The sequence below is a fragment of the Diplotaxodon limnothrissa genome, linkage group LG12 (genome assembly GCF_057381915.1).
Source record: "Diplotaxodon limnothrissa isolate DT_005_m linkage group LG12, D_limnothrissa_male_GT1.1, whole genome shotgun sequence".
NCBI lineage: Eukaryota > Metazoa > Chordata > Actinopteri > Cichliformes > Cichlidae > Diplotaxodon > Diplotaxodon limnothrissa.
In genome coordinates, this window is record NC_140607.1 from 28,749,295 (window position 1) to 28,763,339 (window position 14,045).

The window sequence follows — 14,045 nt, forward strand, 5'->3', positions numbered from 1 at the left end:
CCATTTTATACATGCCCTTTGTGAGTTCCGTCCATGTGCACTGGGTTCTCCTGTAATAATATCCATTTCTCAGTAACAGTATTTTTAGCACCCAGATCTCCATTCTGAAGGTATATACTCAGAAACATATAATCGTACTTTCTCAGGGAATTTCACAATTAAAGACCACACAGATCACCATGTGTCCAATAGTCTTTAATAAAAGGAAAAACAAAACAAAACATCGTAGCAGTTTGTACTTTGGGTTTTGGATTTTGGGTTTCAGCAGAAAGGGTGGGTGGGGAGTGGGGTTGAAGTATCGCGTTATTTCTGAGAGAGGTGTAATAAAGCATTAAATCTTATCAGATTCTTCCAACCAAAGTCCCTCTATTTCTGTGAGCTGGTACATTTACACTGAAATCTCTAAATTATTGTCTATTCTCTCTCAGGCATTATATATCCTTTCTCCCCTCCATTTTCTCTTAATGTATGAAGATGGCCGTGTTTAAATATTTTTAGACTCTTATATACACTGGAATTACTAACCTCTCAGACCTCTTAGTTACATTTTTCAACATATCAACATATTTTTCTCTATTTCAAATGCTGCTGGGCATTAATTTATTCTCTAATGAATGATTAGGCCTGTGTGCGTCATGGACACAATGTGCATATTGCAAACATTTTATAATAAAAGAGAGATTTGGTGCCCAACGTCACTTGCACAACGGCCCCGCCCTCTGCTGGAGGTCTGACCTGCGCCTGCTCAGTCTGGTTCCCTCTGCTTTTTTCTTCACTGTGCTCCGCTGCAGTGAGCAGTCCTTTGAAACTCTGCAACACTCCGCTACAAAACTAAAGGTAAGCTAAGCAAGATTCTTTTGCAAGTCCCTTATTATATTTTATTTTTAAGGTACTGTTTTGCGATTTTTTTTCCTGCATTGGTAGTTGTTGTCAACAACCGCTTGATTTTTAGTGAGATATGAGTCACACATGGGTGGGAGTAGCCACCGCAGACGGCTATGCCAAGGTTTTAATGCCAGTTCGGGCCTGTGTGTTCCCATAGTTAGCCAAAATTAACTATCATAAAACATCCTCGAAAAACTGAAGTTTAGCCCTCTTCCCAAAACTTACCACGAGTGTTGACGGCATGCAGCGAAAACAACAAAACAAATTTTTATGAGCGATAATAAGTGCGATTTATTGCACTGTTGTGCTGCAACATTTGAAATACACAACTTAAAGTAGAGATTGTGCTTTTTAAAAAAACAAAAAAAAGGAGATGTATATGAAAGGGTGGACGCATCTGGCCATGAGCATGTTCGCTAAGGACCGGGGGACGGGAGACCATAAATCTATTTTAAACGTCTTATCTGTGTGTTTGTTGAGAAACACAAAAGAACATTAACAACTAGCACCGCTATCTTTTGTCATTGATTGTAACTTGTTGTTCAGACTTTCCTTCCTGTTCAATTATAGAATCTTATCCTTGCCAATGGCCTAGAGAGACACAGTTTTATTAGGTTATTTGGATAAAGCAATCAGTGAAAGTGCTATCAGCCGATATTTTGATAATCATTGCTGTTCATTGTTATTGGCATCGGTGTGTGTTATGTAGAAATAAAAAGCATAACTGGGTTAATTTAGAAATGGTGTCCTCACATGGTGTGTTTAGCAGAGTAGTTCAGAAAACGTGGTTCACACCTATCTCAGCACTTTCTGCAGCACATGTAGCAGGAGCTGGTGCAAAGTCTAGTGATGTATTTAACTTAAGTTGTTAACTAGATAGTGAAAAGCACTGCTGGAAACTATAAAGATGGCCTTTAAATACCTTATTGTGTCACTGTAAAAAGGTTTATTAAGGCCCTATTGGATGATGCAAGCATTGTATAAACTAAGGCTACTTATAAACACATGCTTACACACAGCAGAAGTCTTTTTGTTGTCACTGTACACATTAAAACACCCATTAAAAGTGACTCTAATGCAGGACAGAGCTGCATATTTCACTTTACGTTTAAGCTATAACTTCACTGCACTTCACCTTATCTCTCACAAACATTCCCTACATTATGGTACACACACACACACACACACTCTTGGTTTGGTTATCTGTACGCTATGCTAGAGTTGTGCAACTGCCTAATTGCATATTTGACACCCTTTTATGGCTTGTTATTGGATGCGAATGTCAGAATTATTCCTTTCATTTAATCCTGCAGACGATGCCAGTTCAACTTGAGGGGTTAAACATATGTAATATATATAAGTTGCTCTTCTCCACAGTTAATCTGGACTCAGATTAGATATTTAGATGTTTTTATATTTCACAGTGTATTTAAGAGAAGAAACAATACTCAAATTAGTCAGCTGTGCAACATCGGGGCGACTGTGGTTTAGGTCGTTGGGAGGTTCATCTTGTAACCGGAAGGTTACCGATTCGATCCCATGCTCTGTCAGTCTTGGTCGTTGTGTCCTTGACCAAGACACTTCATCTACCGCCTACTGGTGATGACCAGAGGGGCCGATGGCTCGATATGGCAGCCTCGCTTCTGTCAGTCTGTCCCAAGTCAGCTGTGGCTACAACTGTAGCTTGCCTCCACCAGTGTGTCAATGTGAGAGTGACTGAATAGTGCAATTGTAAAGTGCTTTGAGGGTCTCGAAAAGTGCTATATAAATGCAATCTATTATTATTATTATTATTATTATTATTATTATTATTATTATAATAAACATTGGGAATTTGTGCTGCTCGCAAATTGAGCAGTATGTACTAAAAGCATGTTGCGTTGGACAGTTCTATGGATTTTTAAGTCATTTAACATTTTGTTTGTGTTCAAATACGTCCATGTCATTTATGTGGGGTCATCTTGACCTTTGCGCTTACTCCAGTCTATCACCTGGCTACAGCTTGCATATAATTACGTATGCGCATTGTAAGTAATACGATGAGTGGCAGGTGTTTGTGCATAAACACACTGTGCTGGTACTTAAAAAAAAAATAGGGATCTTAATAGGCTGAACCTGGAGGAGGACACATGTTAAAAGCCAAGTCACATGTAATTCAGTGTCATGTTCACATGGGCTAAATTTAGAGCTGCGACTTGGTGAGGAAACTAAGTGGGGTGGGGGTGGGGGGGTGAGGGGATAGAGAGTGGAGAAGGATTGTCTGTCGGGTGGAATGACAAAGACAGATTGGGAATTGCATGTAGTTGCTGAGTGTCTGGGAAATGAATATTGAGACCACAGGTGATGGATTTGTATTATGTGAAAATGATGACAATCTTAAGATAACGCAAGTTAGGGCTGCACGATTAATCGTTAGAAAATCGCGATCTCGATTCATACTTATGTGCGATCTCATTTCCAAATGACAACGATTTTTAAAAAAAAAAAAAAAGAAAAAAAAAAGATGACGACGATTGTACTGCATTTTGATCCGGGACGTAATCTGCATGAAATCAAGCGCTCACTCTTCCTGCTCAACAAATGACAAGGGTGGAGCCTTATACCACGTGATACAGAAGCTATGCCGTGTGATGCTAAAATTAGCAGGGAAAAAACAACGGAGAGCAAAGTGACAGGAGAAAATCCGTCCCGGACAACCACCCAAACATCAATAACGGGAACCTTATACAGCGCTTCCCTATACCCGTCGAACTCCCGCAGGCACAAAGAAATTACGGAGGCTATCACTTATCACCTGACCAAAGATATGGCTCCCATCAACACTGTGCAAAACGAGGGATTTAGGAAAATAATCAACACCCTAGACAAACGCTGCACAGTGCCATCCCGCAACTATTTTTCTATTGTTGCACTACCTGCTCTATACACGCAGTGTCGAGCAATGGTGGAGACGGAATTTCAAGCAGTACAACATTTTGCGGCAGCAACAAAACGTCAGACATTTGTTGTTTTTATGTTTATTTATTGTTTTTATGTTCAGTTTCAACTGTTACGAAGTTGATGTGCAGTTAATAAGTGCAATAAATATTTATATTGAAAAGAAAATCGTGAGAGAATCGTGATCTCAATTCTAAGCCAAAAAAATCGTGATTCTCATTTTATGCAAAATCGTGCAGCCCTAACGCAAGCTTTATTTATCCAAAAGTTGGAGAGGTTTTTTTTTAGTTTAAGAGTCAACGTTTTAACTCGGGGGTTGATAGAAAATAGATATCATTTTATTTCCAACATGCAAATATAATTGAAATAACAAGAGGAAAAAACAAAACTTAAAAATCATCAAGTTTTCATGTATATATCTATTTCTACAGAATGTATGTTCGAAAAGGAGTCGGATGAAGTTTACACTTTTCCTGTTCCTTCTCCCTTATTTCAAATTTCATTGCTTACAAATCCATATCCAGAATTCAGCATTATTTGATCCATATATGTTTAACTATGTACAAGTCTAACACAACATACACAAAAAAAAACCCATTTTCAGCACGTAAACCAGAACAACAACAAATTACATGTTTACATAAACCAAGCACCCTGTGTTTAACACCCGCTTATCTCTGAACTTATTTTAAATCTATGTGACAAACTCCTTAATGAACACTTAAACTTGGGTTACTCTTGCCTTGATCTATTAAAAAAAAGGACACAATGAAAATATTAGAAAGCTAGAGGAGAATGAGTGAATATTGAACATTCATTTGTCACATAACACCAAAAAAAAAGACTTTTCCTATTGGATTTATCACAAAGTTGGCCATATCAGCCTAAAAGAAAAGTTGGTGCCTACTGCATTTGCTATTCCCCCCGGACTCTGTTAAGTTGCTTTGCATTATTCACACTTTCTTCAACTGGGCTTTGGTGCACACATTGAGTTCATCTGTTTAAGCATCTTTTCCCCATTTGGATTTGGAGAGGGGTTATTGTAAATATAAATCTCTGTAGGTGATGCGCCAGACTTTAAGGAACCTGGCATTAAAGTGCATATTTATCAATGTGATTTACTTTCATGATTTGTTCTGTTTTTCTGTACTTTTGTGTGCGGGATGGAGGAAAAAGTATTTCAAAAGGTCTTTTCACGTCTACACACAGGCCAGGTTTGCATGCAGTGCACAGAGTGCTCTGGTTTACATAAGTTAGGTATGGCTACAGTAGCTGTAACATGTTGTGAACCACTTTCAAACAAGAGTTTGTATTGTGTGATGATGCTGTTAATTAAAGTGGCGAAGGACTTCTTGCCAAAAGTTTCCCATTGTCCCTGCTTTTACTTCTCCCTCTGAAGAGTCATGGCACAGAATGTTGGGATTGTACTGCAGCAGGACATGCCAGGAAAAGGCAAACATGCAGAAAACAAAGACCACTGTGTGACGTGTCAGAGCCACGCACCAAAGGGACATGGTGAGTGGTGTTGGGGGTTACATGTAAAAACACAGATGGATTATCATCAGGGTCCCTGGATTGCATGTTGGTTTCATTACAGGGAGAGAAGGGGTCTTTGTGTCTAAGCGGTTTTCATCTGCTTTCAGTTATCTTTTTTTTTTTTTCCCCCCTTTTTTCCCCCCTTTTTTCCCCCCAAGTGACAGTATTTGATCTGTCTGCAGTGGCTCAGTCATGCACGTGTTAGCTGCATTTCCCATCTTCTGTAGAAGAGACCAGTTAGGTGAGGGGTGCAGGAGCCACAAAAAGGTGTGCTGGTAGTAAAATATTAAACACTTATTAAACACTTATAGGATATAAGTCAATGCCAAGGCTGTCTTCTTCGCAGACACGTGCACACTGACCCAGGGGACACTGATGCCTCTGAAACACTACACTACAGTGCAGTGCAGTGGTGTGCAGGAGTGGTAGTTGCTGACTAACCAAACCAGCCACTGCTTGTGCTGGCTCTGCTGCAGTGACCTGGCCGCAGTCTGCAAAAAAAATATGCTATGTTGATATTTGATATTTTTGTTCATTCTGCAACAGCTATTGCAAAAATAAGACTTGTATACTGTCCTCCTAAACTAGGGAAACAGTTTCATTGGTTTAACAACCTCTGCTGCTTGCTCATGTACTGCTGCTAGGCAATCAATAGGGTTTCTGTGGAAGATAGAGGGGGAGGAGAGGGGCTATAACCAGCACCCAGACAGCCCCCCTACTGGCTTGTATTGATGTGTAATGATTGTTGGTGAGTAGATGGTTGATCGAAAATGCTGTTGGCGGTGCTGTCAGCGTGTGTGTGGCCTCAGAAGTGCTATTTGCATTGCAAAGCACAGCTTCCAGTGCAGAGCTTTAAAATTCATTTTGTGTTAGCATCTTGATTTATTTTATTTTTAATTTTTTAAAGGGACACTCTGCTATTGTTTCTGTATCCATTTAATCTTTGTTGAAAAACTACACAATATGTGCTTCAGTAACGATTGAAAGCTCATATTGTGCTATTCTACATGGCACAAATGTTTCAGCGGTTGAGATATGAAAGGCAAATGTGTGATCCAACAGATTTGTACTTTAACCCAAACTGGAAAGCTGGAAATGTGCATATTTAGTGCTCTGCTGGACAGACTCTTAAATCTTGCAATTTCACCAGTGTTGTAAAAGTGTATTTCTAAATTGCTGGAATATCTCTTTACATAAAAAGTGCACATGTGTGGGTGTATGTGTGTCACTGCTGTGATTAAACTATTGGTACATTTCTTTCCTCAGGCACAATGGCTGTCCCTCCTGCATACTCGGATCTGGGAAAATCTGCCAAAGACATCTTCAGTAAAGGCTTCGGTAAGTGAAGAAATCTACTTAACATGCATATGTAACTGCTGCTCTTCTGTTGCTATCATACTGAAGCTGTTTGGGCTCAAACTATGGTGCAGGACTGATTTTCAGAGAATGCTTTGTGTGCTCTGTGCTGCAGGTGTCTATTGTTCTTCTGGCCAGTGCAAAGAGATTATTTTTACTGCCCTTCCTTGTAATATATATGTATTTTTTTTTTTTTTTTTTTTAAATATCCTAATTTCTTTTCCACAGGCTATGGAATATTGAAGCTAGATGTTAAGACCAAGTCTCAAAGTGGAGTTGTAAGTATTACTGTTGTCACTGGATGCATTTAAATTTAGTTTCAAACGTCTTTCTAAGCACTTAGATGTAGAGCAAAGGTCTGACTCACGGCTTTGGAGGTCTTCATGTCAGAGTGCCTGACGTGCCTCTACATACAGAGTCAGCAGAGAAACACTCTGTCGAATGAGTTTATTCCTTACTCTCTCCTCTGAAGCAGCATGTTCTGTCACGAAGGGAAAGAGTTTCACCAAAACGTGCCATGTATCTGTGTTGCCATAAACCGGTTACCATAGTAAAACCACAAATGAGCTCTTGCATAGTTTTCCAAATCTGATCCAGCTTTAAGCCTCACTCAAAAAGCACTGAAAAGACATCCACTTTTACTTTTTGTAGCTCTGGTTTTCATTTTCCCAGCAAGCAGTCAAACTGTCACATGTAGACTGTGGTTTTCCCTAACTTCCTCTGTTTTCTCTTTTCTCTGCTTCTTCTTTGGATGCTCCTGTCAGATGGTAAGAGTGGGAGAGTGAGTGTGTGTGCATATGTAATCATTAAACACAGGTGCACTGCAGGGTGCAAGAGTGATAGCAGTGTGTGTTTGTGTGCAGGCTTTCTGCCAACTATTTCTTTGCAGTAACGGCTCACCTAAGTGACAGCATTACCCCAACCGCAGCTGTAATAGCACTGATCGTTAAACTCTCATGACCAGCCTCTCCCTCACAGTCCTCAGTTTACCTTCCCAGCTCACTTCTCCATCTTAAAGGTCTAGATTTTTATTTATTTATTTATTTGAATAACCAGTCATGCAACCCTGTGAGGGATTGTTTGGCAGAGGAAAAGCCAAAAACGTAATGCTTGTTATCCCTGTCTCCGTTTCCCCCCGGCCTCTAGTGTCTTTAGCTGTGCTCTGATGTCTCTTTCTACTTTCCCTTCCACCTCATCTTCCATCTTCCCCTCATTACTCGATCCGTCTCTCCTACAGGAGTTCACCACTTCTGGCTCCAACAACACAGATACAGGGAGGTCTGGAGGCCACCTGGAGACAAAGTACAAAATGAAAGATCTGGGGCTCACCTTCAACCAGAAGTGGAACACTGACAACATTCTTACAACAGAAATCACGTTGGAGGACCAGGTGAAGTCAAACAAACAGGAATTTTATTTATTGGGGGGGGGCAAAATAGCATTGGTGTATCTACTAAAAACCTCAGATGTGTTTAAATCTCATTGACCTCTGCCTCAAGGTTAGAGGTCAGAGGTCATGTTTTCTGAAAATATTGTGAATGTGATATCTTAAGAACTAGGCAAATTTTGAAATTCATACCATAGGTGCATCTACTGGGAGGCTGAGCTGCCAGAATTATATTTTTATTTTTTAAGAAAAAATAATATTATTATTACTGATGGGTTGCTCCTCATGACAAGAAATTTGGATAGCAAGTGTGTGGCTCACGATTAAAGCTTTGTGTCTGTGATGATAATATTATAGACATCTGCTCTCATTGACATCAAAGAGTAGGAAAAAAAACATAGTTTTGAGTGTTTGGATGATGGTGATAAGTACCTACCTCTTTAAAACATATACGTATGACAGAAAATAAGGAAAGGTTTAATAATATGTGGTGGCTAATACTTCAGTACTTAATGTATTAAGTCTTCTGTCTGTCTGTAGCTGGCCAACGGCCTGAAGCTCGGTCTGGACACGTCATTTGTGCCGAACACTGGGTAAGAGTAACGCTCTGTTGTTCTCAGGGTTTTTAATAAATGTTCTCAATAGGACATGTGTCTAATAATTACGATCTTTAGCAAGAAGAGTGCCAAACTGAAGACCAGCTACAAGCGGGACTTTGTGAATGTGGGCTGTGACCTGGACTTCGACATGGCCGGCCCCACTGTCCACACAGCGGCTGTGCTTGGCTTCGAGGGCTGGCTGGCTGGTTACCAGATGGCTTTCGACACTGCCAAATCTAAACTCGTCAAGAACAACTTTGCCCTTGGATACAAGACTGGTGACTTCCAACTTCATACCAGCGTGTGAGTCACTACAGCATAGCACAAAGTTTAGGGGTTTTGTTGTTTTTGTTTTTTCCCCTCAGTTCTTAAATTGTTTGGTGTTGTATTTCAGTAATGATGGCACGGAGTTCGGTGGCTCCATTTACCAAAAGGTGAACAGCAACCTGGAAACAGCAGTCAACCTAGCCTGGACAGCAGGCAGCAATAACACACGCTTTGGACTTGGAGCCAAATACCAGCTGGATAAGGATGCATCCCTCTCTGTGAGAACTGACAAAACATCCTGCACACGTCTAACATACATAAATAAATGATACATTTTCACTGCTAGCTAATCACGCTATAACTTTTGTGGGACTCTGCTGGAGGTTTGAGTTAAATGTACAACTGTACTCAGGGGTGGCACAGTGCTGCAGTGGTTAGATCTGCATAACAAAAAGGTTGTGGGTTCAAATCTGCTGTCTAGCTTGGGAGGTTCTCTATTGAGATTCCCTGTTATTTATGTCTGTGCATGCGTTGTCTCTGGATATTCTAGCTTCCTTCGACAGTCCAAAGACATGCATGTTAGTTTAGTTGGTGTTGCTAAATTGGCTGAAGGTGTAAGTGGTTGTCTGTTTCTGCGTTGGCCCTGCAGACTGGTTGTACTCTGCCATGTGCTCAGTGACAGCTGTGATATGCTCCAGCAGCTAAGAAAATTTATGAATGCATGTGTTGCAGTATGCCCACTATGGTAGTTACTGTTTTGGCACAATAATATTGGGTAGTAAGCATATGAGGCTGAAAACGAAAGGTGACAGCTTTTGTAACGGTGGTGTCCAGACTCTGGAACTCTCTCCTTTGAGCTTGAGATCTGTGGACTTAGTGGTCTGAGAAGGTCTGAAGCTTTTTGTGATCCTTTTTTTTTTTTTTTTTTTTTTTTTTTTTTTTTTTTTTTTTTAAATCTTGAAAGGTGCTATGCAAATAAAATTGTATTTATTATATAAGCATTGGGTGGACTGTGTAAATAATAAGTTAAGAAGCAAACTCAGTAAGCTGAGTTGAAATAAATGATATTTGACAATAAAATAAGGGATTTTTTAGGGAATAGGGATATGATTAAGCAAAATGTGAATGCTCTAAAGATACCTCCTGCTAGACTTCAGATATTTTGATAATCACAAAGACCACTGAACAGATTTTTATTAGCATGAATTAACTCATGGATTTACCTAAATGCATTTATTTATTTATTTACTGCATCCTTGCTTTTCTGTGAGCAAAGGGGTGCCGCTTAAAGTCTTCATCTGTTGGTTGATCACACCAGGCTCACAAAAAATGTTTATATTGTTGTTAATAAGTTACAATTAACAAAAAAAATTACGATCCATACTTATTTTTTACCAAAAAAGTTCAATGACAAAAAGGATAAACGTGTTTTAACCCGTCCCAGAATCATCAAGAGATTTATACAACTCTAAAATGCATGCTGGAGGAAGTCACTGGATACCATTCTTTTTATGAGCATCCATTCAATAGTTGTTCAAATATTTGAATGTGGAACCAGCTGCCTACTGAGTCATCCCTACAGCTGTGTGCTTCTCAAACATCATTATCTTACAGCCTGAGGCTGATTGATATTCATATTTATGATAAACTCCATATTATGTAACCTACTCCATATACTCTCCTAATGCAGTGTTTATGACTAACTCACCTGATGATCTGTTTCTCCTCACAGGCCAAGGTTAACAACGCCTGTCTCGTTGGAGTTGGATACACACAAACACTCAGGCCAGGTTAGCCGTTTGACTTCTTTAAAAAACAAAACAAAAAAAACATGTATTCTGTGATAACAGCCTAAAGAGCATCTGTATGGTTACATGATACAATGTGACGCTCTTTCCTGCAGGAGTGAAGCTCACCCTCTCTGCTCTGATCGACGGGAAGAACGTGAACGCCGGTGGACACAAAATCGGCCTCGGTTTTGAGCTGGAGGCGTAAGGATTGAACAGGACTGGCAAGAGGAGAGGAAAGCAAACAAAGGAGAAGACTACACCACTATGGCCCCACTCAGCAACGCATCAACAAATCTTCCCTCTGAGACACACACACACTTTGGCCTTAACCCTGAAACTCCAAACAGCCTCTAAGACCTCTAGTACTGTAATTCTAAAGCAAGGATTTCACAGTGTTATTGACATGACCCACACATCAGTTTTTAGCATATATTACCAGAGTACTGCATACAGTCTCGCAGCCAGTTTATTCAAATACCCCATTCTCTAAATACTGTGCTACTTCTCGGCTGCTTTGGCCAGACAAAGTGCACTTTTAATAGCATGTCTGAAGCACCCTGTCATTCTGTGTTATTCAGGCAGGTTTTGTTCAGATACTCTAGGATTTAGACATCAGTGAGATTGTTAGAGGGTGCTTGTTTTGGTATATTGTAGTTTTGTTGCACGCTTTAAATGCTAAGGTTTTTTTTAATTTTATTTTTTTTATTTTTTATTTTAGACTTTTCATTGTCATATTTACAACTGATGCAATAGAGGCTAGAGAGAAATAAGCAGGAAAAAACGGGTCATGTGTCTGAGTGGATTGCTTTTGTTTCCACCTAAATAAAACAGTTAAACACTGTGAGCCCTTGGTTACCTAAAAGTTTTGTTTTCAGGTTTTGTTTGGTCAAAAAATTAGGATCTCTATATGACCTCTTTGTTTTGTCATGTTTTATGTCCTGTAACTGTTAAACCTTGAGCACTACATTTCACTTTACCTGTGCTGTGCTTTGTATAGGAAGTTAGCCATCAGTTAGGACCTCAAACTGGCTTTATTGAATGAAATAAAGACTTTAAAAACAGATTTGTAGTGGGTTTTGGCTTGGTTTCTTGTTTTGTTTGTTTTTTTTTTCTTTTTTTTCCCCCCCCACCCTACTGATGTTAGTCATGTGAAAAATTGTTTTCACAGTACTCTGCAGCCCTGTATCCTCTGCTCTTGGTGGCACATAAGTTTGCAAAGTGACTTCAGAACAGACCACAAGACTCCTAGAACAATATCCTTTGGACCAGTAAGACCAAAGTGGAGATGTTTGCCCACAACACTACATTTGGGGAAAACGAAACGCAACATAACACAAACGCCTCATAACTGTCGAGCACAGCAGTTGGAGGGTGATGAATTGAGCTTGAGGTGCAGCCACAGGATCTGGGAACCTTGCAGTCAAGTTGAATAAACCTGTGTCTAACAAAGTATTCTAGAGTCACACGTGAGAACCTCTGAGAGCCAAAGCTTGGCTGAAATAGTCATTCAAGGAGACAATGATTTAAAAGAGTCAAAGTAGAGATCTATGCACAGAGAGCTGTGCAAAAAATGTTTTGCAAACCTCAGTTCCTCAAGAATGTGAGTGAGACAATTGTATAGAAAAAGATTACTAAAGGAAGTAAGATGGAATACCTGCATTACTAGGTTACAAATTATTGCTGCTAAAAGTTCTACAGCCTAATGAATCATGGGATGGCAGAGTACTACAAGCACTAATTCTGTATATTATTTTTCTTAATCGCAATAAAACAGTCAAGGCCATCAGCGTCCTCGTGTCCAAACAAATTATTTGGAAATGAAGCAAAGAAAACACCAGGTCACATTAAACCTGCTTACCAGAGTCAAGATTTAATTTTGTTTGACATTTTTACAATCTTAACAGCATAAAGTCTGTACACAAAATAATTCCGAGATACTTGATAATAAGCATCACCTTGTGTGATCTTTACAGTACTACCTCTAATTGTTGGGCTTAAGATGAAAACGAGAAGAAAAATGTGGAAACAATTGCGATGAGGCCAAAACACCAGACCAGAGTAATATGTTAGTTTTGTGGTAATTCACAGTTTTGATAAATTCACACATTTAACTTCTTTTTCATTGTTTCAAGGTAATGATTAAAAAAATGTATAAAATATTGCCATACCCAGCATGTCAAAACAATTCAACAGTATAAACAAAACACTTGCAGTTATTCGTGGCATACTGGACTGTGCTGCATTTGATACATGTTCCTCTTATTGAAGATATTCCTCATTTCCCCATGCATTCATAAGTGGGTTTAAAAACACATTCATACAGTTACTGAGCAAACGGTTAAAACAGACCTCTTTTCAATTCTAAATCACACCCTTAAACCAAATAAAACCTGCAATAAAAAGTAGTGTTCCAGATATGAACACGCAGCTCAAGGCACACATTTGTTAAGAATAACATCTGTGGTTTCCAAAGACCAACAATCACGATGAAACAAAATTAGTTCTTAAACTAAGAAAGAGATCGTCTTACAAATCCAGCAAAAGATTATTTACAATAATCATGCTGTATGCAGATATTGGGTCAGAACTGTGCAAGGTGCTTCATAAACCATAAGCCTATAGGAATGTACAAATATGTAATATGAGATTAAGATTTTAATCTTTACTGGAATTACAGCCAGAATGTTCTGTTTAAGATGAAAGATGACACTCCAATTAATCTCTCTGACATTAATCCTGAACATAGATTTAATTATTCTTTTTCACAAAGCCAATAAGGTGTTAGCGATCTCACTGATTTTTTTTTGATTTTTTTTTTTTAAACTGCTACACGTTCACTTCAGACTGTCGTCATACATCCCACGTGTAATTTGACAGCCCATCCACACAGAGGCAGCAGAGTACTACATATCTGCAAAGATGGAAACTCAGTTTATGAGAGGTCACTGGAGAAATCCTGGCCTCCACGCAGCCACGTCCACTCCCTCAGCATCTAGGACAAAAACAAAAGGCAATTGTTTTAGTTAAACAATAAAAAAATTAAAAAAAAATAATAATCACAAAACACTTCCATGCAGCTGCTATGCATCTGTTTGCACACCTCCATACTGCTCTCAGATTCCTGGATGGTGTCGTGCAGCAAACTCTGAAGGCGGCTCTCAAATGTCCTGCTCTCCTCCACAAGAGACTCATCACTGCAAACACACCCAAAGTTATTCATGCATTCCTCTGACGACTTTGTTAGGATTCCTGTTATGTGTCTGTGCTATCTGAGATGTTCTGAAAAGT

The 14,045-nt window shown here is 39.3% G+C and overlaps 2 protein-coding genes across 3 annotated transcripts in view; one reads left to right on the plus strand and one right to left on the minus strand.

Moving 5' to 3' along the window:
* The first annotated feature begins 766 nt into the window (after positions 1 to 766).
* vdac3 (voltage-dependent anion channel 3) lies at positions 767 to 11,821 on the plus strand. Of its 2 annotated transcripts, XM_085367444.1 has the most exons (10): positions 767 to 837; positions 5,222 to 5,337; positions 6,625 to 6,696; positions 6,943 to 6,992; positions 7,952 to 8,104; positions 8,642 to 8,694; positions 8,776 to 9,003; positions 9,095 to 9,245; positions 10,700 to 10,757; positions 10,871 to 11,821. In XM_085367444.1, the coding sequence occupies exons 2-10, from the start codon at positions 5,226 to 5,228 to the stop codon at positions 10,960 to 10,962; spliced, it is 969 nt and encodes a 322-aa protein (XP_085223570.1). In that variant the 5' UTR covers positions 767 to 837; positions 5,222 to 5,225; the 3' UTR covers positions 10,963 to 11,821. The 2 variants fall into 2 exon arrangements, with proteins under 2 accessions (XP_085223570.1, XP_085223571.1); XM_085367445.1 differs by lacking the exon at positions 5,222 to 5,337.
* Positions 11,822 to 13,447: 1,626 nt separating this feature from the next.
* ikbkb (inhibitor of nuclear factor kappa B kinase subunit beta) overlaps positions 13,448 to 14,045 on the minus strand; it is a 35,801-nt gene continuing 35,203 nt past the window's right edge. The window contains exons 21-22 of the mRNA XM_085367443.1: positions 13,858 to 13,951; positions 13,448 to 13,749 (exon numbers count right to left, since the gene is read on the minus strand). Of these exons, the coding sequence (XP_085223569.1) occupies positions 13,690 to 13,749; positions 13,858 to 13,951 (154 nt within the window). The 3' untranslated portion in view covers positions 13,448 to 13,689. The remainder of the gene's footprint in view (positions 13,750 to 13,857; positions 13,952 to 14,045) is intronic.

Bases quoted from the DNA above. Each gene is read 5' to 3' on its own strand.
- vdac3 (XM_085367444.1), top strand. From the start codon at position 5,226: ATGGCACAGAATGTTGGGATTGTACTGCAGCAGGACATGCCAGGAAAA. The intron at 5,338-6,624 runs GTGAGTGGTGTT...TTCTTTCCTCAG, and splicing joins CCACGCACCAAAGGGACATG to GCACAATGGCTGTCCCTCCT. The intron at 8,695-8,775 runs GTAAGAGTAACG...TACGATCTTTAG, and splicing joins TCATTTGTGCCGAACACTGG to CAAGAAGAGTGCCAAACTGA.